This window comes from Trichosurus vulpecula, chromosome 4, assembly GCF_011100635.1.
Source record: "Trichosurus vulpecula isolate mTriVul1 chromosome 4, mTriVul1.pri, whole genome shotgun sequence".
Taxonomy (NCBI): domain Eukaryota; kingdom Metazoa; phylum Chordata; class Mammalia; order Diprotodontia; family Phalangeridae; genus Trichosurus; species Trichosurus vulpecula.
The window spans coordinates 409545107-409572494 of record NC_050576.1 but is presented as its reverse complement, the minus strand read 5'-3'; the positions used below and the strand labels follow the sequence as shown (position 1 = coordinate 409572494).

The window sequence follows — 27388 nt, the reverse complement described above, 5'->3', positions numbered from 1 at the left end:
AATTTTGTTTTGCTTTGAAAGCTTTTGCTTTCCTCAAGGACAGAAGCAGTGCTTTCTGCAGGTCTGTTTTGTATGTTGTACCTAACACATTATGACCCATTGGTGGATAAAGATGAATTATAACCAAGGAACCTATTAATCTTGAAAAGTTATATATGGTACTTACAGGTTTAATGCTTAGAGAAGGTAAACTGTAGCACACTTACAAAAACAAATATTAGGATACAAATGCACATGACCTTTCAATTTTCTCATGCACCAATATGGTCTTGCCTCCTAAGACCTCTCCTGAACAGATGTCCATTCGGCTCTTAAAGGCAAACCCAATATAGTGGGTATCATTTTTTTGTGAAAATTAAATAAACAACTATAGAAAAAACAGTGGTCAGAAAAGTGTCCTTTTAAAAAAATATGTGAGCTCTTTGGGCAGTGAAACAAGAGGGAATTTAGTATTTGTACACTTGGTATGGAGTCTAGTCTCACTATTCTGCTTCTAAAAAGTTCCTGTATTTTAAAAGGAAAAATCTAGTTTGTTATTATTCAAGCTTTTAGAAAGCTTGCTGTGCAATGTACCCTCAAATTAATATATGTAGATTTAATTACTTTTAGTGGAAATTATATCTAACTTCCTGCCCCATACCCACTGAGAGAGCAATATATCTTAATGTTTTTATCCTTTAAGAGCAGTTCTTGGATTTTTGGGGGGTAGAAACAGTAATTACATATGAGATTATAAGATAATAGATGGCCCCAGAGTAAATATAAGGATGTATTTCTCTCTAGGGACTCTACTAATATCATATACTGCCACAGGACAGTATATTTCTATCCATAAATTATGCAAAGCTATTTTTACAGTTTTAATGTTTAGCCATCCCTCCTTCTAGAGTTTCCATTTGAGGAAGATGAGATAGTCTCTGAAAGTCATGCAAACATCAAAATTGAGTTTGTAATCAAATCATTCAAAGCTCTTTATTGCATTGGGCACTTGTGTTAGGCATTATTACTGCATAAGTGTTGCTTGTTTAGTACACTGTTTTCTCTCATGCAGAAGCTGTTTTCATTACAATGTGTGCTCCCTGAGAGCAGAAGCCACTTCTGCTTTTCTATCTGTATCCCTAGCTCTTGGCACGGTGCTTTAATAAATGCTTTATCATTTATTCATTCCATCCACTCAATTCATCTTCCACTAAACTGCCAAATTAATCATCCTAAAACACATATGACCATATCACTCCACCCACCCAAAATATTACAATGGCTTTCTTAAGGATCAAATATAAACCCCTTTGTTTGGTGTTCATAACCTGTAAAGGCAATCAGTAAGTGAAAAGATCTCCCCCGCATTTGAATAGGCTTCAGGTGGGGCCAAGGGAGGGTGGTCTGACCACATCTTTGCTCCCAAGTAGGCGTAGGTGCTAAACCAATGTGGGCTTGAAGCCCCCAGGGCCCTAAGGGGAGTTGCTAAGACCAGAGCCAATAGTATGTGCCTAAGTTCTGGTCAATCACATGATGTTCTAGTGGATCACATGACATCTCAGGACTGTATAAAAGAGAGAACAGAGTTGTTTGTTTGGGGTTCTTGGTCACTGGAATAGTCCTGTGGGACGCTGGGCAGCTGTTAAGAGCCTCCTGGTTTGTCAACCCAGATGGTGATGCTTTCTTGGTAACTATAAATTGTGATTTGGTCTGCTTATATTGTATATGTTTGCAATTTGTTTGTATTTGCTCTGAAGTTCAGGTTGCTGGCTTTTCTTCCTGAAATGAATGAGTATATGTATATATATATATATATATATATATATATATATATATATATATATATATATATATATATATATATATATATATATATATATGTATATATATATATATATATACACACACACACATGTATATATATATGTATGTGTGTATATATATTATATATACATATATGTGTATATGTATATATTATATATCTATATATACATATATGTATGTGTATATATTATATATCTATATATACATATATGTATATATATGTATGTGTGTGTGTGTATATATATATATATATATAGGATTAATGTAAGATTGTTAACCCCTTAACATTGCCTTCCTCAGTAAAACAGATAAAAGAACCTGTGTTAGCAGCCTTCTGTGTGCTGGTTGTTGTTGGTTTTACACAGCCACAATAGCTGCCAGCCGAATTGTTGCTACACCATCCTAACCTTTCCAATTTTCTTACACTTTTCTCTCCTCTACATACTCTTTGATATTTTAGACTCCTTGCTATGTACTATCTGCCAACACCAAGCATTTTCACTGACTGTCCCCCTATGCCTGGAACACACTCCCTTCTTATCTCTACCTCCTAACTTGCCTAGATTCCTTAAAACTCAAACTAAAGTCCTTACCTTCTTCAAGCAGCCTTCTCCGGTCCTTTTTAATCTTACTACCTTCTCTCTGTATTTACCCCCTATTGATCCTGCATTGATCTTGTTTGTACATAGTTGTTATCGTTGTCTTCCCCATTAGACTGTGAACTCTTTGAGAGCAGGCACTTTTTTGTTTTGATTTGGTTTTTTGTTTGTTTTGTTTTTCCTTTTTTTGTATCCCTAATAATTATCAGTGCCCAGCACATATGAGGTGCTTAAAGAATGCTATTTGGCTGACTACCCAGAGCACTGTATCAGCAATCAGAAAATGAAAGCTCCTTGTTAGTTTCAAATGCTCAAGGATATTTAGAACTTAGAGACAGGAAAGACATAAAGGAATGTTAAACTGAATAAGCAGCATTATTTCTGAGAAAGTCATTCTCTGGTTTGCATCCCCTGAGTTCCCTCTCAGTAAAATGAAGAGAGTAAAAAAGATGGGACATCAGAATCAACCATGATTATCTGTCATCTAAAAATGGAATTATTTGCGCTTTCCCTAACAGATGGTTTTCAGTCTTAGTCTTAAAGATTTTCATAGCATATTCCAAAACTTGCCTTGGCAACTTAGTTCATCAACCTTACTGCCAGAAAGGCATTCCTTGGAACCTAAATCTCTTCTATTGAAATGTGGAGCTACATTTCCTGCTCTGACTTCATTGGCAACGAATAGAAATGGGCTATCTAATTCATTTCAACAGAAATTTTTCAAGCCTCTACTATGTATCATATCCACACAGCTATTCATACAATACAAATGAGTATTTCATTGCTACTCCAAGATCCCTAATTCCTACTCCTGAGTAAATAAATTAATTTGATTTTTGTGGATTTCCAACGCTTATCCTGCTAATACTACCCCCCAAGTACGTAACATCTCTACTTTCTGGCCCTTATTTTTGATGGAAGTGTAAATTAAATGGTTCCTGCTGTTAATAATAATGAACTGATTTTTACAAGGCATGAATTGCATATACCATCTGAGTTATGCAAGTCCCCCCTTGAATAAATCAGTATCTTTTATCCTAACTTCTGATTTCTAGTATATTATTTCTTGTGTGCAGAAATATTCCATGAGACTTGCATCCTTCTCTTTCCACAATAAATTAGCATTACAATATCTATCCCATAGGCCTCACTATTTTAAGATTCCTTCTCACCTAAATAATCCTATGAATAAGAATCATCTTGCTCAAGTGACATTTTGATTACATTCACCCCTTCTAAAAAACCTAGACTAGCTCAGAATGTTTCTTATAAAAAAATTAAAAGTGAAAGATTTTACAGTTATTTGCCTATGAACTCCTTCTCTTCCATGCAGTAAGACTGGAATATAAAAAGTCTTAACTTGAATTGGAAAGTCTGAGTCTCATTCCCAACTCTATTGGGTACCACGACCTGACCAGCTTTGGGAAAAATATTTAATGTGTCTGAGCCTTGGGTTTTTCTTCTGTAGAATGGGGATGACAATGTCTGAATACAGCTGTGTAACTCATGTAAACTCTTAGTTTACATGGACTGGGTTTACTCTAAAATCGTACCACTTTAGGCTCTACCCAAAATTCCTTTTTGAGAACTTCAGAAAATAGTTTGTATCCAGACTTCCATTCAAGTGAGTAAAAGGGCCTTGGTTCCTTTGTTATCAGGCAAGGTAACAATGTATATTAGATGTAGGGTTGCCTTGATTTTACTAAAAAATTCAAGAATGATATACAAGACATTATTTCATAAACAACTTATTCACTTCTTCTCACTTGGTGAACTTTGCATTCACTGCAGAGACTCGTATAGACCTGTTAACTTATAGTAATACCCTAAAGCTTGGACTTCCCTGGATGGAAACTACCTCGGGATTGCTCTATAGGCAACCCCTTACATTTCAATGAATCCCATCTTAATTCTAGGCTAATAGCCTTATGGCATGACTTTAAGGCCTTCATTCAAAAGAAAAATAAAGAACAACAAAATTTGATTTTGCTAGAGAGACAACCCATCAGATTTGCACCATCCCAATAACTCATCACATCATGAAAGAAAAGTCTAGGCCTTTCTTCCTCCACATGCAAGCTTAACCTCTTGCTTCTCCAGTATCTAAGGAATACAAACTAAATCCTTGGTTCAGTAATAAGTGTCGCAGGGAAGATTCTAACTCAGTTCTATCACACTCCACTTCATGGACTTTTTTGACTATTTCATGCTGCCTATAGCTGAATAACTTCTATGAATAATGAAAATTCACTTTAGTTGCTCTTCTGTTTATAAGGCGGGGGGAGATATATCTGGAAATCAGCTGTGGTTTCATCATTGTATCATTTTTTCCCCATAGCCTGGTTAACATTCTTTTTTGCACTTTACTGTGGTCCAAAAAGGGAAAAAAAATCACCCAGTGTCAAACTGTCAGGTGATGAGCCTCTCTGAGATAGCCATCAACAGTCTCAATGCTGCTGGACCTTCACTCAAAGCCCTTCCGCTTTGAGTGATCTTACTAAAGTTTTTACTCCATTGACAAAATTTTTAGTAACTTATAGTTGGCTCCATTCCATGATCATACAGTAAGCCAGGCTAACACTTTTTAGTATAATATGTCTATGCATGTGTGTATGCATGTATATATAAAATATACATACATGCATATATGTATACACATACATGTGTGTGTATCATGATGAATTTGTAGATATATGTATATATTTGTAATTGTGTATTTAGATGTATACATACACATAATACAAAGTTAAGTTTATTTTTGTCTCCTTTCATTAGTGTTTGCTTTAATTCTCCCTGAGGATAGCATCTACCTACGTCTTCTATAATTCACACATCAACTTAGTTTAAAAATCTCTCAATAACTAAGGCTTAGAACTATAGTTATGAGCTCAAGTTCATCAGGTTCGGTCTTGGGGATCTTTCTGTACGTACTCTACTAGCAATCTGTCTGACTCACTTTGCCTCTATCCTTGTCTCTTCCTGGCAATATCAGAATAGAGTACATGTTTTTCACCCACCCCAATCTCCTAAAAACATCCCAAGCTAATAATACCATTTAAATATAAAAATAATAATTATTTAAAGGCTTGAAAAAAAGAAAAGGGACTTATTTGACCCTAATTTAATTAGGAGATAATTATAGCTCGTATCTATGATGCCATATCATGTCATGATGCCTTAAGCATTGTGGTTCCTAGGACGGTTCATATATTCACTGTCCTCTTCTGCCTTCAACTCCATTATGAGATCTATTTGGTCTGTTGCTTCAGTATTTCCAGCATTTAGTGCTTTGATTCTGGCTTGCAGTCACCAATGTCATCTCTGAGCACATTTTTACAGCTGTCCCAATTTCTGGAGCTCCCAGCTTGACCCAGAATACTATCAACACTTACTGCCAGTCAGTGTCTCTCTGTCCTCATGGTTGTCATTCCCAGAGACACAGATAACAACTTTTACTGCACACATGCCCTCAGTCTCTCTTCTGGCCAGTGGGGAGAAAAGATGAGCTGATTCAATTCCTTTTAGCTCTTTTGGCCTGAATCTTCCTAGTCATGGCTGCTGCACTGTTAATTGAGAAAACGAATCATTAGGGCAGACAATGGTATATCTCAATCAGTGGTATAGATTGGCTGTATCAGTGGACATAAAATAAATTAATGTTAAAAATAATGTTTTGGAAAGACATATTGGAACTGGATTACAAAGAACACTAAGATTAAGGAATTTGTATTTTATCCCAGAAGAACTGAAGACTTTTGAGCAGAAAAGTGATGTACTTAGACCTGTGCTTTAGGAAAATTATTTTGGTAGCTACCTTTGAGCAGAAAATTATTTTGGTAGCTATGTGGAGAATTAATGGGAGAAGGGAAGCCAACTAGGAGATTATGAGAGTAGACCAGGGAAGAGGTGATATAGGCCTAAACCAGGGTGGTAGCTAGGTAAAGAGAAAAAGGGGAATGGAATCAAGTGATGTTGTGGAGTTAAAATGGACTAGCATCAGAAGCTGATTGAAGATGTGTATGTGGTGGAGGGGAGCAGACCCAAAGATGATTTTTACATTTCAACTCAGTGAAGTGTTTATAAGTATTTATAAAGTAATTTGATAAAAATGCTATTAGTATTAAATTCATCCTGTAAGTGTACATGATAGCAATTACAAAATTACATTTTATACCTGTGAGCATCTACCTGTTCTTAAATCATTTGTAATTATAATTGACATTAAGGAGAATTGCACAACCCATTGTAATCCTAGAATCTTTACACATAATTCTGTAATAGGTAACTCTCAAAGACTAGATGTGGCAGAGCCTAAGCTAATCTGCGTTGGTAGGGGAATGTTAATCTCTGCTACAAGTCCGTAGTAATGAAATCACAGCTCTAGTGTATACCAGGGGTGGGGAACCTTATGCTGGGAAAATGAAGAGAAACAAGACATGACCCCGGCCCTCAAGGAACTTCAGTCTTAATAATAGAAGATTCTTGGAGGCAAGGCAAGACTTACTTGGGAGGAAGACAGCACAGGTAGGGAACCTGCAGCCTTGAGACCACATGTGGCCTTCTAGGTCTTCAGATGTGGCCTTTTGACTGAGTCCAAGTTTTACAGAACAAATCTTTTTATTAAGGGGATTTGTTCTGTGAAGTTTGGATTCAGTCAAAGGGCTGCACTTGAGGACCTAGAAGGCCGCATATAGCCTTGAGGCTGCAAGTTTCCCAGCCCTGCTAAAGTCCTACTCTCAAATAATTTTTAAAAGTTAATATGGAATATTACCTGTGAGAAAGATTCTGGTACTTCAATGAAATTATTTTGATTTGTCATTTGCATATAATGCTTGATGCATATTTTCACTTTCCATGATAATTACCTGATAGTATATTCATTCTTTTTTATTAAAAGAAAAAATGAGATTTATAATTTCTCTATTCGTTGAATAAATAAGACATATGTCTTGAGAGTGGGACTCACTTAGGATTCAGTAGAGTGAAATCATTTACTTTTTCTTCCCATAAAAATTCAGAATGAGCCTACATTTAAAAGTAACTGATTCATTGCTTTAAATTCCTGAGAAATTACTGACCCCAAATGGTGTCACTTGATAGAATTCCCTCTTTGTAGTCCTATCACAAGAATTAGATAGCCCTAGCTGATACATGCTCAGTAGAGAGAGCTTAAACCTGGTAACCTTCTCAATATTTTGTGCCTAGTCAGGTAAGTCAGGCTCCTAAAATACTGCTAAATCTATTAGAGTTTACTCACTCCAGTGTTAATCGGATAACTGCAGGAATTCATGGGCTAAACACTCCAGAGTGAATAATGATTTTTAAGGATGCAGGATACATATATGGGATGCAATTCATGCAGACTCAGCTATCTGCAGAGGAACTGAGAAAGGTTTTACTTCATCTCCTCTTTTATTTCTATTTCAGTAAGAGAGGGATGACAAGAAGAGAATATATAGAAGGGATCCCCACTGAGATTCAGCCATATAAATTATGTATTACTCAGACACCATTCAGCTGGTGCTTATCTGATCCCCAATTCTCAATCACTTGTTTTAGTTCCTATAGATAGCTATGGACAGATATTCAATACTAAAATAAGTAAGGGAAAAGGCAAGGCGAATGTAATGGAAGCCTTTCCCATGCGTAATAGTATAAAATAGCATTTTTAGTTGCTGAGCTTTCCTCGGAACCTTAAACAACTGGGATACAATTAGAATTGCACTATGGAGAAAAGAGAAGCCTGAAAATACATAATCTCCTCAGAGGTTGGAAAAGGGAAATTTGTGCATTTAAAAAATATATATATAGTCTAAATTGTGACAAGAGATTTATTACTTGGGAAAAAGCAACAAAAAACCTCTTGTTTTCTTTTTGTTTTTGCACTCTAGATCCCAATGCTCTGGCTGGACAGACTGGCCCTGACCATGCTCTTATAGGAGGAATTGTGGCTGTTGTCGTGTTTGTCACACTGTGTTCTATATTTCTGCTTGGTCGATACCTGGCAAGACATAAAGGTAGGAGAGATTTAATCAAAGTGTACTCACCTTTTGCAGCAATATTTCTTTGTGATTACATTCACTCTATAACACTTATTTTTCCTTTGCTTTCTTGCAAATCATTTACTCAGAAAAGCTCAGCTAACATTCAGCATCTAGATTCCAGAGAGATCTTGATTTTTACCTAATTTTACAGTCTGATTAACTGAGGCAAAAGTCATCTAAGGTCATACATTGGGTGAGTGACTCAGGAAGAATTAGTCGCAAGTTTGCTATTCATTTTTAGGAAAGCAGAGAATCACCCTCTTCATTGTCTCTTCAACATTAGTAATGGATTCAAAGTTGATTTCTGGAATTTCCACAGATACGCACATGTAAGGCCATAGTAGAGAGGAAACGGTGATTTTTTTTTTAAAGAATAATACAATACAGAGATAGACTGTGGAATCATTGCTCCGGATGTGGCCATGATTGATCTAATCATCTCAATCATTTTAATGACAATTACTTTTGCAGCTGCATGTCCCCAGTTACCTCTTGGCCACTCTCTAGGCTGAGTATTTGAGCTATGTAGATTTGGCCCAAGCTTAACCCACTACATTCCAATGAGAAGGTGAGCTTCTATGTATTTTTTTAATTTAAAATGGATACCTCATTCATGCCAACCTAATTGAAATTGGGTGCAGATGTCTAATATTTGAATGTAGTGTTGATGGTGGCTAGTGAAATAAATGTGCCAACCAATTTCTTTCATTTTGATTTCCATAGGAACATATTTAACAAATGAAGCTAAAGGAGCTGAAGATGCACCGGATGCTGACACAGCTATTATCAATGCAGAAGGCAGCCAAGTCAACGCAGAAGAGAAAAAAGAATATTTCATTTAGATGCAGACCTAGATTCTGAGTTTTACTTATCAGGCTGACTGCTGGAGAAAACTGGCTATCATCTTTCAGAATTCATTTCTACCATCTTCTGCTCCCTTTATTAACCTCCATACTCTACTGCTACCAGTAGCCAGTTTATACCAACAATCAGCTTTCTTTAACATCATTCTTTAATTACCCTCTCATCCATAATGCAGGACATTTCTTATCGCCTAAAATTCATGTTATTGTTCTCTTAACATACAGTGCTTGAATATACAGCCTTAACAACTTTAATCATCATCTTGAACCATGGTATTGAATTGTTTTCTACATTTAAAATTGTAATTGTATGCAAGCTTTTCTTCTCCAGTTTTCTTCCTTTTAATCATAATCCTTATTAGTATGCCATTGGACAGTTTTCATAACCCACACTATTAGGTGAACACCTAGTGTGCTCAAGTTCAATCTGAGATTAGAGGTTTACAAAGAATGTTTTATACATGTCTATACTTCAAAGACAAGTTTTTGAAACATATGTCCTAGAAAACACAAACTGAAAACACTGTAGTATAGTTTCTAGAATGCTTGGACTCAGCGATAGAGGTGTATCAATTTGCTATTTCTCCAATAGTATTTGATACTGGAGCCATGTGTTTGGGTTGTAATCATACCATGCTGTATATCTATATACATTCTGCATTAGGTTACTGTAGTTTCATTTACAAATAAATTTTTTCCAACACTTTTACTGTTTTAAGGATCACAAAGATTAGATATGTTTCTGTATTTTTTTCATAATTTATTTGCTTCATAAGGACTCACCTGCCTACACAGATTGGACGTATTCATAGGGCACAATTTCAAGGCATTTTAGAATCTGTATATAGTGCATATAATAAATCCAATTAAACATTATTTGATACATATTTAACTTTTTGGGCTGTAGGTAAGTCAGTCATAAGTAAGCATTTTCTAATGTCCATTATATCCCTTTAGATATTACTTAAACCAATATTATAAGTAGGTAACATGTATTAGTATTTTTTGTCTGTATGTCCTAGCACTGTTCAACAGCAAATTTTTTCTAGTTCTTGTTAATTTTTTTATTTGTTATACAATGGAAGCACAATGTTATAAGGAAAGGTAATTTTAAGCTAATAACCAGTGCACAGCCTCAGGTTTTAAATTACAACCACATTTGATTAATATCCTAAGGAATAAACTCTTAGTTTCCAAAAATAATCTCAATTTTTAAAAAAAAAAAATTGGCAGTTCCAGAGCTGCTTACCTATCTTGATTTGCCAAAAACAAAAGAAAAAATTAAGATATATGTTTTGTGTAAAAATGGACTAATTATTTATATTAAATTCCTGTCTATGCATTTTGTGAGGTACAAACTTCTGTCACAGCAAGTAAAAGAGAATTTCTGCCATGTTTTTAGCTTCACAGAGAAAGTCTCTCTCTCTCTCTCTGGATTAGTTATGAAATTTTGATGTAATTAACCATTAAAGAAATCTCATTATTCTTAAATATGTCAATGACAAAAAAAAAAATTAGCCTAACACTTTTACTCAAAGAGCTAATGGTCTCTCTGTTATCTGTTATGCTACTAGATCAGGTCTCAGTATTTATTTCATGCTAAAGAATGAAAACCATGACCGATTAATGTTACTCTCCCTTTTTCCAAGTGTTGCACCTTTAAGGGGAAAATGGCATATGGTAATTATACTTGTAAAGTTGAAAATCATGATGGGCTATGGTTAAAAATATCTCTTGGGATTTATTTTTGGGATAGGGGAATGTTTGAGTACAACATCATGTATTAATGTCAAATGAAAGGCAAGGGTGCTGTATCTTAGATTATTTGTCAAAAAAGTATAAATCTTTTAAGGAAAATGTTAGAATTCTAAAACTTTTTGTTGAAACATTTATCTTGTTGATTTCTTTTCAAAAAAGAGAAAGGACAATGTCAGTCAAGCAGCACTTTTTCAAAATATACAGAACATAAATAATATGATGTGGTTGAGTGTTAACATAATAAATCATATACAGTATGACATTTTAAAGAAATAAGTCTGCATTGATGTGATTGCATGCTTGTTTTTACAATTCACTCCATACCATCTGTGGAAAAATGCAATAATATGTTAATATAGTATGGTAGTTTGAGAGAACCAGGTAGGTGCTACTAGACACATTGAAACTAGTATAGGTTTACAAAATGTTCATGTCTTTCAAAGCAAAGTCTTTAAAAAGACAAACAAAACAAAATTCATCCTATTTAGTACAGAACAGAAAATTCTATTACAAACTGCATCATCAAATACTATTTTAAACTTAATTTCAGGATGCATTTACAAAATTGATACTTTTCATTGATACTATGTTTACATCCCTCTTCATTCATCTAAATCTGACTTGGCTCAAACTGCTGAATTGTTGCTTAAATAATTCAATTATTATTTATAGCAGTGTAAAGAAAAAATGCAAAATTTGGAACATTTTGAGATTTTGGACTCTTTCAACCCTTACCCACAGAGTTAAATAATATCAGTGTTGGAATTTTGGAGGGGGATGAGGGAAGAAAAAATTAACTGGACTATTATATTTGGGGGGGCACTAGTTATAGTTTCAGCAATGTTACTGCTAGATTTTAACTGAAAAATAGTTTTACTTTTTTTTGGCAAAAAAAAAAAAAAAACCTGAGCAAAATTGTCATTTTCTAACCCCTCAAAAAAGTTATTTTATTTTTCTTTAAACAAAAATCCTATTCTAAATAGTCTACTCACCTTTGTTCACCTAAATCAGATAAATATGGAAAACTAAATTATGGTACTTATAATGTTTGGAATATACACATTAATAAAGAGTGAGTCAAATTCTGTCTCGGCCAGGTGAGCACAGTCATTACAGGACTCAGTGAGAGAAGTGCACACATACCCAAAGGTAGAATATGGCACATTGTTCTTTGCTCAAAAGAAAGTAGCTAATCTCTGCCAGTGTACTGTTTACAGTGTCCATCGATTGTTCTTCATCTAAAATTGTCCAAACAGCATTTCTTCCTTTTTTTCCCCATTTGCTTGTATCTTAGACAGAATGATTCCTTTTTTACCAAGTGTGCGTGCATGCGTGCGTGTGTTCATGTGTGAGGGGGGGTGCTTCTTTTAACTTGTTTTCTGTCACCAGAGAATTCAAGAAGCAGTTTAAGGAACCTGATACTTAAGTTGAAGCTTAGAATTTAACCTAGAAAATGGATGCTCTCATATTGCTTCATAATGGCAAACCTTGCACTAAAATTCCCAGAAGTTAATAAATAAATAAAACGGGAAGAAAACTTTTTTTCTAAATAATGCAAGGAAGCTAACACCTCATGTATTTTCATTACTATGTAAAAATATATAAATCTCTCAATGAAAAGAAAGGACTGGTTCATTTGTAATTATGTAACCATGATTGTAATAGCATTGAGGTTCCGTGTACGCACATGTACAGTAGCTATTCAACACTTACAGTGTAGTTACATGTACTCCCATGTAACATAGCAGTTATAGTGTAATTTAGTGCCACTTATTGTAAAGTGTTACCAAAAGGAAAACAACGTCCTTACCTTTGCTTTTTCTTGGAAGGGAAAGGTAATTTTATGAAAGTGACATCTTAAATTTGACATTATATTTCTTTAATAAAGAGGTCATGCAAAACCTCACTTTCACACTGCAGCTTCCCCTTTCACCTGACACTCTGTACTTAGAGTCCTCCAAATGTCCAATATTGTCGCTCTTTGCAAATGGTAATCCATGATGAACATACCAAAAAAATTCAGCAATGCCAGCTGAAGTGAGAAAAACATCTAATGGAAATTACTGATGAGTAATGCTTTTTATTAAGTGGCACAAAGTACACACTAAAAACTATGCAAAAATATAGGTAACTACAGTGTATTTACATGTAAGTATCTTGTACTTGCTGTGTATGGATGTTGGAAACCCATGTAATTATAATATGCATTTTGATTATCCTTAAAGAGGAAAACATACAGGAGATATAATAATTTGTTTTAAGGTTTTTGCAATATTTACCCTTAGTGCAATATCCTCGATTACCTGGGATCATAAATGTAGAAGCAAAAATGCCAGATTTCTTTCCTTTTCTTCCCATCCTGTGTGGCCCACTCTAAAACTGGTTGCTAAATTAAGGCCTACAGTTTGTTCATCTCCACTGCCCACAAACTAAAGCCTACCTATAGCTGGTTCAATAGCACCCAATTGCTAGCTCCCTTCCTTCATGGAAACTATCATCTTTACTATTAAATTTACTACTAAATGACTACATTATCATTTGATCCAGGGCTTTTTGCATGAACAAGAGGGAAAGAAATATACTGTTTAACCTTCTAAAATTGGAATACCCTCATTTGCCTTGGAATTTCCATGTTTTTCCTTCACGCTCAGTGGGCATATTCCTATCATTTAACTACAAAATGCTTCCATCAAGGTATAGAGATGCCTTCAATACTTAGGGTAACTTTTTCTAAATATTAAATTTTGTAGATTGAAATTTTCTTTTTCCAAACACTTCTTTCTCTTCTCCTCCACCCCACTGTTATACCCTTCCAAAGGTAATGAATTAGAAGTAGTAAAGTAATGAAGAATGATAAAAAGGGAAACAAAAATTATTAGATTAGTTCAATTATTCTGTGTTTTACATTGTATATATCTATCTATCTGTTTTAATGTATTGAGATTGTCAGTATCGAATGCAATAGATATTGGTTATGACTGGTAAGTCTTGTGCTATATATTCTTAAAATGATCCTTCTACCTCTCACTTTTAGCATAAGCTATGAGATTTCAATATGAATAAATGAAAAGAGGTATTTATAAGATCTCCCAGGCAGCATTCAGAAGGGATTATCACAACCATCTTTCCATTGTGAATACCAAAAGCCAACTTTTTTGATTGTGTTCAACAGAGAATGGATCCATATGTTTCTTTCTTTAACATTAAAACTCCCCTATAGGCAAAATGAGATAGTCACCTTTTAAAATTGAAGCACTTACATGCCTTTCAGTATTTCAAGGATGAACGGCAGCGGCAGCACTTTGGAATCCAACCTGGTATTCTGCCTCAAGGAAAAATAAATATTAAAAATTCTTGCCAATTTTCTGTGTTTATATAGAACAAAATGAAATGGATAATTTATTTTTCCAGTGATCTTGATGAATGCAGACAACCAATGGAAATAATTCAGTTGTACCTTCTTTATATCAGTAAATGTTAGTCTGAATTTTCCAGAGAATTGCCTCAAATATCCACTTTATTTTGCCTGTGTAACCACAGCTTGAATGTCTTGAATGATGCCATTTAATTATCCTTTAGGGGAATAACATTTTAAAAGCACAGATGTTCATATGGAAGGAAAATAACATAAAACCTACTCAGTTTGGTGGTATTAATGATGCTCATCAAATAAACTTAAAAGCATAAATTAAAATAAGTTGATTTTATCTGATGTCGGTATATTTCAAGTGATATTGTGGCCTCTGTGTTTTCACATATGCCATATATCTATACATATCTATACAGATATAGATATACATGTCAGCCACACAAACCTTACTGTTATCAGCAAAAGATGGGCCCAAAAGACAAAGGGGGGAGATAGCATCTTTCTCAATAAGATATGTTCAGTCTTCTGGAAGAGAAAATTAAAATATTTCTTAAAGGTTCCACATAAAAAAAGATGAACCCACCGGGGCTCAGCACTTAAGCACTTTCCCCACATCCAGGGTCAAACCAGCAGTGGTGTCTGTATGAACTCTTAATGCAGCATGAACTGCACTTACAATTTTCTTACGCATGTACTGTAAAACCTCAGATACTTTCGTCACAAGCTTTCTCCTTTAGACATGTGAGCATTGGAAACTTTTTGTTTATATTTTGATGGCAGATAAAGTTTTGTAAAATATGAATATGTTGTAGTTGCAACAAGTGGTCACAAATTAGGGGAAGGGGAATCTGATACATGAACTGGATTGTTATTTCTTCCCTACCCATACCCATTGTTGTGTTATCTCTGTTTCTCTAATGTATTAGATGATTCTGATGGATAAGGGGAGCAAATGCTTTAGAAACTTTTGCAAAACTTGTTTTCTCTTTATTATGTGCATAATTCAAATGTTTGCAAATTCCATTTAACTGTATCTGTTGTACTTGCTGCATACTAATATGATAATGCAATTTAGAAGTGACACAAGTATTTGAGTTTGAGATTGCTGACATATGTGCTTCACATTAAGTTCACATAATTGTTTGTGAATTGGTTGTTAACTTTTAAATTTTATCAAAAGAAACCTCTTTTATAAATCATAATTATTTCAACTTAACCAGTGTTGGAAACAAGTCTGCCATTTTAGGATTTAAATGTTTGTTACTCAGAGTGGTACACTGCACCACTGTGGCCCACCAGTTAGCTCTAAAACTAAAATGTTCCACTTGTATGGCTTACAGTTCATAACATTTGGAAGGGTATACTTCTGACACTGTAAAAGTTAATTCCATGTAAGGATCCACAGGAATTAAGCATATTGCACTGAAGATAGAAAAACAATTGCTTAATCTACGTTGTCATTAGTATTTTTAAACAAACAAAATGCATATTGTAATGTTAGGTACATGACACTTGCATGTTTATATGCCTATATACTTACAAAGTATTCAATGTGTACTTAGTGGCGCTTAAGATATGTCATGTACAACTCTTAGAAACATTCTTACAGGGTTCCCATTTGCACTTCATCTTTCAGTAAAGTCTTGTCAGAAAAAAAATGTCTGATGAATATTATTGAAAAAATAAAATTTGAATTTTAGTTATCTGTTGGACATTACTGAATTGTCTATTCATTTAGTGCATATACTGATGCTTTTGAAAATGAGGAAGACAGGCATTCAAAGATGGAACTTTCCTTTTATCAATTCCAGAGACCATTGTATTTTTTATATTGCAAAGCTAGCTAAAAGAAGAGGTACAAAGACATCTGTCTATTCCAAATCACATCTATTTTACATTTTATTTATCTGCATCCATCATTCATTTATTTTAGTCTGCTGAAAGATCTCCATCCTCTTTATGATACATGAAGGAGACATTTCTTAAATTAAAACTTTTCTCTTTGATAACATTTCATTCCTTCTTTTGAAAAATGTATCTTGCAATATACTCTTTCCCATCAAGATGGTATAAAACATTGATTTTAGCAAATTGGCTTGAGATCATCAAAATTTGACCTTTTTAAAAGGTGATTTTCCATCCATTCATGCTTGTCTACTAGTGTTTACTGGAAACAGAAGCAAAAGTACCAAAACAGATGTTTTTTCTTCCACATATCCACACATTAATCAAAAGTAAGATTTTCAACTACCTAAGATAACTGAATTTATAATATTTCTCTCCTAAGTTTATTTCTTTAAGAACTTCAATTAAGTTTCAAATTTATGGAAGATTTTCTTTGTGTCTTTAGAAGTTCACTTACCATAAAGTCTTTTATAGCCTACATTATAATATCAGATTTTGTTCTACAGGGTAAGCCAAAGGCTGTATAAGAATTAGTGTCATTGGGTCTGATATTTGTGTTAGGCCATGCAATGTTCCATTAAAAACCTATCTGTAAATACAAGGTAAGATTTTGTATCTGATTTATTTTATTAAGTAATTCCATGTTCTAAATTGCTTTTCTCTTCTGCTAGTGGCACTAGCATTTGCTTTAGGGAGCTGGATTCAACAGAAAGTGGCAGAATCAAAAATTGTGCAAGAAAAGATGACCTTTTAAAGCAGTACATTCATAGAACTTTGTTTCCTTTTCAAGTGACTCAAGTATAAAACTGATTTCTACACAGACTCACTCTCACTGTCTGTCTGATTTGCTTTCTCTCAGTCTCTTTCTGTCTTCCTGTGACTAATTTACTCTCTCTCCCTCTCCCTTTCCCCCTCCCTCTCTGTCTCTCTCTCCCTCTCTCCTTTTCTGTCTCTCTCCCTCCATCCTACCCTTCTTCCCTTTCCCTTTTGTTCTTAAGATCCTTTAACTGTGATCTTTTACTAAACACATAGAAGCCCCAATATGAAATTATTTGCTACAAAGGAGGTCTGACTTAGTCCTTACAGTTTTTTAATTACTGAAGTACAAAAGGGAGCATCATCAAATGTCAATCCTTGAATAACATTATAAATGAACAATTCTGTGACAGCTTTAGTTTTAACAAAAATTATAGATTATATGTCATTTAATCTTTAAAATAAGAAACCTAATCATTTATATAATACAATTCTAAACAAATTATATTTCCACTTAGTCTCTAGATAGATTAATTTGTAAGAGCTGGGCTCAAATCTGCCCTGGGGAGCAACTATATAAAGAGATCCATAGGTGGTAGTATTAAACTGTGGCCTCCAGAGTACCCTGTTGGATACCTTGACTGCAATTAATTGGACGTTTTACATATACGTGTACACGTGTGTGTACATATATGCACAATATGTATGTATATATACATGTGTATATATTTAGATTTGAAGTATCAATGTATAAGCCTTTTTTTATTCAACCTAGCCTTCCTACAAGTTAGTCCAAATTAGTGAAGTGTTTAGAACATAGCTATCTATGGTGCAGTATGCTTTAAAATAAGTTTATTCAGAAGAAAATAAATGTCTAGGATCTATATTCTGAACCTATCCACATTTAAGAGTATCCTCATTCTTTTAGGTAATACTGGTAGTATTTATTGTAAAGATAACATCCCTCCAAAGGCAAAAAAAAAATATTTCTCAACATATCTGAAGTATCTTTATCAACTCATACTGTTAAGTTAACTATATGGATGACATTTAAAAAGTAAATTTAGTCTTTTATGTATAGACCTTGTAACATTATTTTCCAGATAAACACACACACATATAAACACACGTATAGGTAATAATAGATGTAGATACAGGCAGCTAAATAGATGTGTACACATGCACACACACATGTACATGTGTATATGCAGTAAAATTCGGATCAAGTAGAAGAGACTGAAGAAATCCTACAAGAAAACATATCCAGTGGAAAAAGAACGGTAACATTTCTCTTTTACCAATTGTCACTGGTCTTAAACTTGGTGGGCATGTTCCTCTGAGAATTGCCTACCCTGAATTTCCTGATTAAATTCTGAAAAAAAGCAAAGACAATTCTCTGATTAGATATAAATAGTAAAGACATTAGGAAATTGAGACATCCTTTGAAATTTTCCTTTGGGAATGGCCATAATCCACTATGTTATTAAAATCCATATTATACATGTATTGCTCGTACTGGTGGCACTTTTAATTAGTTCTGAACACATAAACCCAAAGCACAGCACATGTATAAAAATGGATGAGATTTATAGTCAATAGTTTAGAACTCACATTCATATGTCATAGAAGTTGATACCTACCAAATATAGCCAAAGCACACTTACTAAGTGTGCTTTTCTGATGAACATCAAGTAAATAATTTCACCTATGAAAAACTGGATAATAAGCAGAAGCTATGACAAAATTTTGATAAACACTTAATTATACATGTGTGTATGTATATGTATATGTATGTGTGTGTGTGTGTGTATATATATATATATATATATATATATATATATATATATATGACAAAATATCAGTATATAATGTTACTTATCAAAGCCTTCACTCATGAATTAGACGTGGGGTCTCATAGATTTGTGGACATAGATTGTTAAGAGAGAGGGAAAGGTCAAAAGTCTGACCTTCATAAATGTGACTAGAACTTAGGCTATGCTCATTGGCTGCCTCTGAGGAAGCAGGTTAGAAATGACTTATCCCTTTAGAAAATGGTGCACCAAGTGGTGGAGAGATCCATTAACACCTAATTATCCAGTTACCCTGACATTGGAGATTGGCGAGATCATGGAGAGAGGAAAAATCACTTGGCCCTCTGTATTCCTCACTGACATTCTGAAACTTAGAAATTTCTTTCATTACTATGTTATCTTCAAATGCCAATGTTCCCTGTGACATATAAGTTGATTTTTCAGTTATCCATTCACCCATTCATTCATTTATCATTCATTCCTAATTTATTATAAATTTCTTATTCAGAAGCAAGTAATCCCTAACTCCTAATCACTATATTTATAAATAACTATTATATTAGCATAATCAGCATAGCTATGAATAGCTAGCATAGACTGGCCACTACCTTTCCTGATTTTAGCCCAACCAACACCAATACCACTGCTATGGGAGTGAGCAATGCTAGATTCCCCATACTGATCAATCCCAAACAAGATTTGCCACCATGAAAGTTCCTAGTATTAAAACTCATCTGAATCTCTAACCCTAAATCAAAGCTCAGTTTATGTCCTCCCAATCTCTGAATGACAGAGATATTGCTTCCAGACTTCTGCCCTCTAGTCTCTATATGTCTCCTAAGAGCTATTACCCCTAGAGCTCTTAGCATTCACAATCCAACTAACACCTCTGTCAAGTCCACTTGCCCCAAAAGTTATATGCTGCTTTGAACAGGCCTATTAGCAGAACTGGTGGGAGAGAACTGCCTGAAGAGACAGTTTGGGTGAAGCCAATATGCAAAACCTTACCAAAATATCAAGCCAAAGATGTCTTTGGTCTTAACAAATCTAGAGGACTATGAAGGAGTTGGGAAGTAGAGGTCAGAGAAGCAATCAAGCTTGCAGAAGTTGGAGGTGGGGTGAAGGTGGTGAAGACAATCATAATCAAGTTAGCCAGGTAACATTATAAAGGAAACAGCACAGAGTATGTATGAATAATTAGTTACTTCATGCATCATCTTTTGATAAAGCATTCTTCTGTGGCAGGGCATGCTTAGCTGAATTAGGACCACTGTGGAATATTCGACGTAAATTCTTGAACCCCGCTCTTGCTCATCTCACAACCTGTTCATGTCCTTACCTACTCTTCTTCCTTCTCTCTCAGAGAAAGAAGAGTATCTCCTTTTGGACAACATCCTTCACTGGTGCCCTTGATCCTATCCCTTTCTTGTCATCTTGTCCAAGACCTTGTTCTATCAGTCATCACTTCTGGCTTCTGTCTTTAATTTCTTATTTTTTGGCTCCTTCTCCTCTTCCTAAAATTATGATTAGGTATTCTTAACCTTCCCTGAACCCTTTCACTATCCCAAGCTACTATTCAATTTCTGGTTCTGTTTTTAATTTGCTCTTTGAAGGAATAATTCATACACATCATCCCATGTCCTTACTATACATTCATTCATCAGCTCCTTATAAATTGGCTTCTACCACTCTATAGAAAATAATATTGATTTTATAAATGACTTCATTTCTCTCTTTTATCCTCTTTAACATCCTGAAGCTTTTCACAAATGTGGATCATTGCTTTCTCCTGGATAGACTCTTCCTCCCTCTCTGTGATGTCACACTTCTAATTTTCCTCTTCCCACCTCGGAATTCCTTTTATGATTATTCATATTCTTCCTTCCCTCTTCATAGAGACCTTGCCCAAGATTTTTTACCCTCTTGTCCATCCACTTACCTTGTTATTTTATCTGTCCCTGGTTTCAGTTATCGTCCTTATGTGAATCATTCCCTAAAACACATCTCTACTATTAAATTCTCTCCTGAATTTAAACCCATGGACACACAAGGAGTTTTCAAATTTGTATATGTATGTATAAATATATATATATATATATATATGACACACACACATATATACTCATATGTATACACACATTACACATATACATGTATACACATATATGTTATATACAGTGGGTGGGTATATGTCTATCTGTATATCTCCACCCACCATATACACGTTGCATACAATGCTATATATATGTGCCCACCCACCCACCATATAGCATATTTGTATAATGTGTATAAATATATGCAAATATTATCTGTAAGTGTGTGTATATAAAACAAGGACAACAGGAAACCTTTACAAACTAGCTTTCTAAGAATTTCCTGTTTTCAGGATAGCTTAATCTTAAGGAACATATAAATAATATTATTCATTGACTGACTAGAAATCAGGTTCCTCAGCTATAAAAATGAAAACTTCAGACTAAATGAAATGAGCTCCAAGATTATGATCATATGATCCATGGTTTTGCTTTTTTTGCAAAAAATAAAGTTGGACTTTAATAACACCATAACTTTCTACATCAATTCATTTGGTGATCACATCAGCTCCCATAGATTTAGCTAGCATCTCTATGATAATGATTCTTATATCTACCTGTTCTGCCCCAATCTTTTTAATGACCTTCAATCTTGCATCTCCAACTGCCTTTGAGACATTTCAAGCTGGATGTCCAGTAGACATCTTAAATTAAACATGTCCAAAATAGAATTCCTTATCTTTATACCTGCACCTCAACTACCTCCTATCTTTTTTTATTATTGTAAAGGGCAACACCATCCTCTTAGTTTCTCAGGTTCATAAGCTAAGGGTCATCCACTACTCCTTAGTATCTCTCACAATCTATATCCAATCTATAGTCAAGGTCCATAGGTTTTACCTTTGTAACATCTCTCAACTACAACCACTTCTCTTTTTTGACACTGTCACTGCTGTAGTGGTAGCTCCTATCACCTCATGCCTTGATTATTGCAATAGTCTGCTGGTGTGTTTGCCTTTCTTAAATATCTCCCACGCTAATCCACATTCCATTCAGCAACCAAAGTGCCTTTCCTAAGTGCAGATACAATTATTTCACACACACACACACTCAATAAACTCCAGTGACTCTTTATCACCTCCAGAATAAAATACAAAACGCTCTGTCTGTCATTCAAAGCCCTTTACAACATAGCCCTCTTCTACCTTTTCAGCCTTCCCTTTTGTATTCTTTGTTCCTGTGACACTGGCTTCCTGGTTATCCTACAAACAAGGGTATTTTCTCTGACTGTCCCCTCTTGCTGAAATGTTCTCCTTCCTCAATGGTACCTACTGATATCCCTGGCTTCTTTTAAGTCCCAACTAAAGTCCCATCTTTTATAGGTAGCTTTCTCCAAACTTTCTTAATTCTGGTGTCTTCCCTCTGTTAATTATTTCCTATTTGTCCTGTACATAACTTATTTTGTATATATTTATTTGTATGTTATCTTCCTAATTTGTATATTATCTTCCTAATTAGATTGTATGCTCCTTGATTGCAAAGATTGTCTTTTGCCTCTTTTTGTATTTTTGCTGCACAATTCCTGGCATGTAGTAAGTACTTAATAAATGTTTGTTGATTGATTGTAAGGAGAATTGAGACAATAAGAGGGGAACAAGGGAAGACAAATGTTTGAATATAAAAAAAAGGATGAGGGAAAAGAGAAATTTCAGAACGTGGGAGATTTGTATTGATGGTGTTTATGCACACTCAAGGAAAAAAGGTTATATAATGGTAGAGTCATGCACAGAAGATATAATGAATGGTACCTATTTGTGCATAGAGATAGTGTTCAACTTCATTTCAAGGAAGTAGAGTTGGGCTCCAAAGGGAACATCAGTAGGCCACACATATAATACAGAATGAAGATAAGCTAAGTGCTTACATCATTAAATGTCTAAGTTACTCCAAGTTCCCTCTACCATAACTAAAGGAGGGCATGAGAGGAAAAAGATGTTTATAACGGATTTTCAGCTATAACTTCCTCACACTCATATCTCAACTTGAGCACATCAATTTTCATAATTTTCCTGTGTTTATAAATGACATTGACAACTTTATAATAGTCAGCTATGTTAAAAAAATTTTATATTTGGCTGCCCTCTTTTCTTTCCTCCTCTTGCCCATATCCAAGTAGTCACAGTGAAATAAGATTTATTTCATTCTCACACATTCATCTCCTCCTCATTCCCACTGGTAAGTTTTCATTACCCATCTCCTGGTCCATATTCTTACTTATAATATTATTCAACCTATACATCACAGTCACCTTAAATGCATAGATCTGATCCCATCACTTCACTGGTCAAAAATATTTAATATTTTTGGCAATTTCATAAAGCTCAAATTCTTTTTTTTTCCTTTTATTCAACACAAAGTGTAGTATTTATTAGATAGGCTTTCTTGAAATGGACATGTAAGGCTATATATTTCGAATGCTTTCTTACATTCAGCTGTGCACATAACACATTTTTTTAAATGAAACAATGCAGACTTTATTCCATCTAACCTTCTCACAAGATGTTGAATTACAAATTTTCTCCCAAATTCTACCCTCCCGCATTCATGGATGGCATATATTCTGATTACCCTGTTCTCCAGTCAGCTCTCCCTTCTGTCACCCCACTCCCCCCATCCCCTTTTCCCTTACTTTCTTGTAGGGCAAGATAGATTTCTATGCCCCATTGCCTGTATATCTTATTTCCCAGTTGCATGCAAAAACAACTTTTTTAAAACATCAGCTTTTAAAACTTTGAGTTCCAAATTCTCTCCCCTCTTCCCTCCCCACCCACCCTCCCTAAGAAGACAAGCAATTCAATATAGGTCACATGTGTATCATTATGAAAACCCTTCAACAATACTCATGTTGTGAAAGACTAATTATATTTTGCTCCCTCCTATCCTGTCTCTCTTTATTCAATTTTCTCCCTTGATATTGACCCTTTTCGAAAGTGTTTGCTTTTGATTAACTCCTCTGCCTATCTGCCCTCCCTTCTATCACCCAATTGAGTGTGTATGTTATTCCCTCCTCAGCTCAAATCTGATGAGAGCAAGATTCATTCATTCCCCCTCACCTGCCCCCTCTTCCCTTCCAATGAACTGCTTTTTCTTGCCACTTTTATGTGAGATAATTCACCCCATTCTAACTCTCCCTTTCTCCCTCTCTCAACATATTCCTCTCTCATCCCTTAATTTGATTTTATTTTTTTGGATATCATCCCTTAATATTCAACTCACATTGTGACCTCTGTCTATATATATATACATATATATATATATGTATATGTATATATATATACATATATGTATATATACATATATATGTATATGTATATACATATATATGTATATATACATATATATGTATATGTATATGTATATGTATATGTATATGTATATATGTATGTATGTATGTTTGTATGTATGTATGTATGTATATTCCCTTCAGCTACCCTAATACTGAGAAAGGTCTCATGAATTACACGCATTATCTTTCCATGTAGGAATGTAAACAAAACAGTTCAACTTTAGTAAGTCCCTTATGATTTCTCTTTCTTGTTTACCCTTTCATGCTTCTCTCAATTCTTGTGTTTGAAAGTCAAATTTTCTATTCAGCTCTGGTCTTTTCACTGAGATAGCTTTAAAGTCCTCTATTTTATTGAAAATTCATATTTTGCCTTGGAGCATTATACTCGGTTTTGCTTGGTAGGTGATTCTTGGTTTTAATCCTAGCTCCATTGACTTCCAGAATATCATATTCCAAGCCCTTTGATCCCTTAATGTAGAAGCTGCTAGATCTTGTATTATCCTGATTGTGTTTCCACAATACTTGAATTGTTACATTCCGGCTACTTGCAGTATTTTCTCCTTGATCTAAGAGCTCTGGAATTTGGCAACAATATTCCTAGGAGTTTTCTTTTTGGGGATCTTTTTCAAAAAGCAATCGGTAGATTCTTTCAATTTCTATTTTACCCTCTGGTTGTAGAGTGTCAGGGCAGTTCTTCTTGATAATTTCTTGAAAGATGCTATCTAGGCTCTTTTTCTGATCATGGCTTTCAGGTAGTCCAATAATTTTTAAATTATCGCTCCTGGATCTATTTTCCAGGTCAGTGGTTTTTCCAATGAGATATTTCACATTGTCTCCCATTTTTTCATTCCTTTGGTTCTGTTTTATAATATCTTGGTTTCTCATGAAGTCATTAACTTCCATTTGCTTCAATACAAGTTTTAAGGTAATGTTTCCTTCAGTGGTCTTTTGGACCTCCTTTTCTGTTTGGCTAATTCTGCCTTTCAAGGCATTCTTCTCCTCATTGGCTTTTTGGAGCTCTTTTGCTATTTGAGTTATTCTATTTTTTAAGGTGTTATTTTCTTCAGTTTTATTTTGGGTCTCCTTTAGCAAGTCATTGACTTCTTTTCATGGTTTTCTCACATCACTCTCTTTTCTCTTCCCAATTTTTCCTCTACTTCTATTACTTGCTTTTCCAAATCCTTTTTTGTGGCTCTTCCATGGCATGAGACCAATTCCAATTTTCCTGGAGGCTTTTGATGTAGGCTCTTTAACTTTGTTGACTTCTCTTGGCTGTATGTTTTGGTCTTCTTTGTCACGAAAAGAAGATTCCAAAGTCTGAGTCTGACTCTGAGACCTTTTTCGCTGCCTGTTCATGTTCCCAGCCAACTACTTGACCCTTGAGCTTTTTGTTGGGGTAAGACTGCTTATAGAGTAGAGAATACTTTGTCCCAAGCTTGAGGGGCTGTGCTGCTATTTTCAGAGCTACTTCTACACAGCAAGCTCTGCCACACCAGTGCTCCTTTTCCCCCAAGGACCACCAACCAGAATTGTGGACCAGATCCAGGCAGGGCAAAGCAGGCTTTTCACTCCTGCTCTTCTCTGCTGCTTCATTCCTACCACCAGGTGGGCCTGGGGCTGGAAGCAACTGCAGCTGTAGTGCTGGAAGCAGCTTCAGAGCTGCACCACCTCCGCTGGCCCCTGGGTGGAGGTCGATGGAGAACTCCTTTCACTCTGTCCCAGCAGCTTTCCCCACTAACCTACTCTGTTGTCTTTGGTGTTTGTGGGTTGAGAACTCTGTAACTGCCACAGCTCACTGATTCAGGGTGCTATGGCCTGTTCTTCCCCACTCCCAGTCTGGTTGGTCCTTGCATGGCCCATGCTGGGCTCTGCTCTGCTCCGCTCCCAGCTCTGCGATAGACCCTTCCCAGCAATCATCGAGGCTTTACTGGGCTGGAGCCCTGCTCCCCTCTGTTATTTTTTTGGGTTCTGCAGCTCTAGAATTTGTTCAGAGGCATGTTTTATAGGTGTTTTGAGGGACCTGGGGGAGAGCTTAAGGAAGTCCCTGCTTTCCAGCCACCATCTTGGCTCCACCCCCCCCCCCAACTCAAATTCTTTAACTTGGTTTTTGTGATCCTTTACAATACGGCTCCACCCTATATTTGTAGTTTTTAACTCACTAACCCCTCTCATATCCCCAGTTCTACATACCAGTCAGACCATTGTCTGTCCTGCACAATCTTGTCTTTATATCTTTGCTCATATAGTTCCTTATTCCTAGAATCCCACCACCTTATTTCTCTCATTTCCTCCTGTTAAAATCCTACCAAATTATTCAAAGCCCAAGTTAAGTTTTACCTATTCTTTTCCTTTGAAATCATCTCCCAGAGTATTTTTGTATCTTTCATTATGTTCTATTTTGAAAACAGTGAATAGGTCTTGTTTGTTTAGATACCACTCTGCCCACCAACATCAAGCACAATTCCTTGGATATAGTAGGTATTTGGTGAACATTGGTTTAAAAGAACTCATTCACAAATTAGAAAATCCATTTAAAGAAAAAATTAATTTGTACCTACCAAGAAGAGAAATTTTGTTTGAAATTATTTAGAGATTAGAGAAATTATTTCTAGTTATGGGACAGATTTAAAAGGGCAGATTTTAGTGGAGTGCCACAGTTAGGTAGTCAACCACCAGCATGATGACACTGGGAACTTGGGGGTCAGGGATTAGGTACAAAAATGGCACATGGAAAAAAAATCACCTATTTGAAAAGGAATCTGAGCAATCCAGCTATGCCAAGGCGGGAAAAATTCTAGGTGCTATCTGTGGCTGCTGATACCAAAAATTACTGTTGAAAAATGACCTTGGTGCCAGTAACATTGAATTGGTACATCACATTTTACAAAAAATATTTTCCAATAAAATATTTTTTTTCTATGTAAAACTTTAGGACTCACAAAGTGTTTATGCACATTATCTCATTGATAAAGTATGCATGCAACATTCTGAATATATGCTTTATCATGTCAGATAATGTAGAACTTTTTCCCACCTGTATTTTTCAAAGAATGTTCCTCACAGAGATCCCACACCAATGAAAACTTAGAGATTATGTATG

At 35.1% G+C, this 27388-nt stretch overlaps 1 protein-coding gene across 1 annotated transcript in view; it reads left to right on the top strand.

Annotated features, from left to right (window-relative positions):
- Window positions 1-11956, top strand: part of CADM2 (cell adhesion molecule 2) — a 293611-nt gene extending 281655 nt beyond the window's left edge. Inside the window, exons 9-10 of the mRNA XM_036755809.1 lie at window positions 8294-8419; window positions 9170-11956. Coding sequence (XP_036611704.1) covers window positions 8294-8419; window positions 9170-9288 — 245 coding nt within the window. The 3' untranslated portion in view covers window positions 9289-11956. The remainder of the gene's footprint in view (window positions 1-8293; window positions 8420-9169) is intronic.
- Window positions 11957-27388: the final 15432 nt, after the last annotated feature.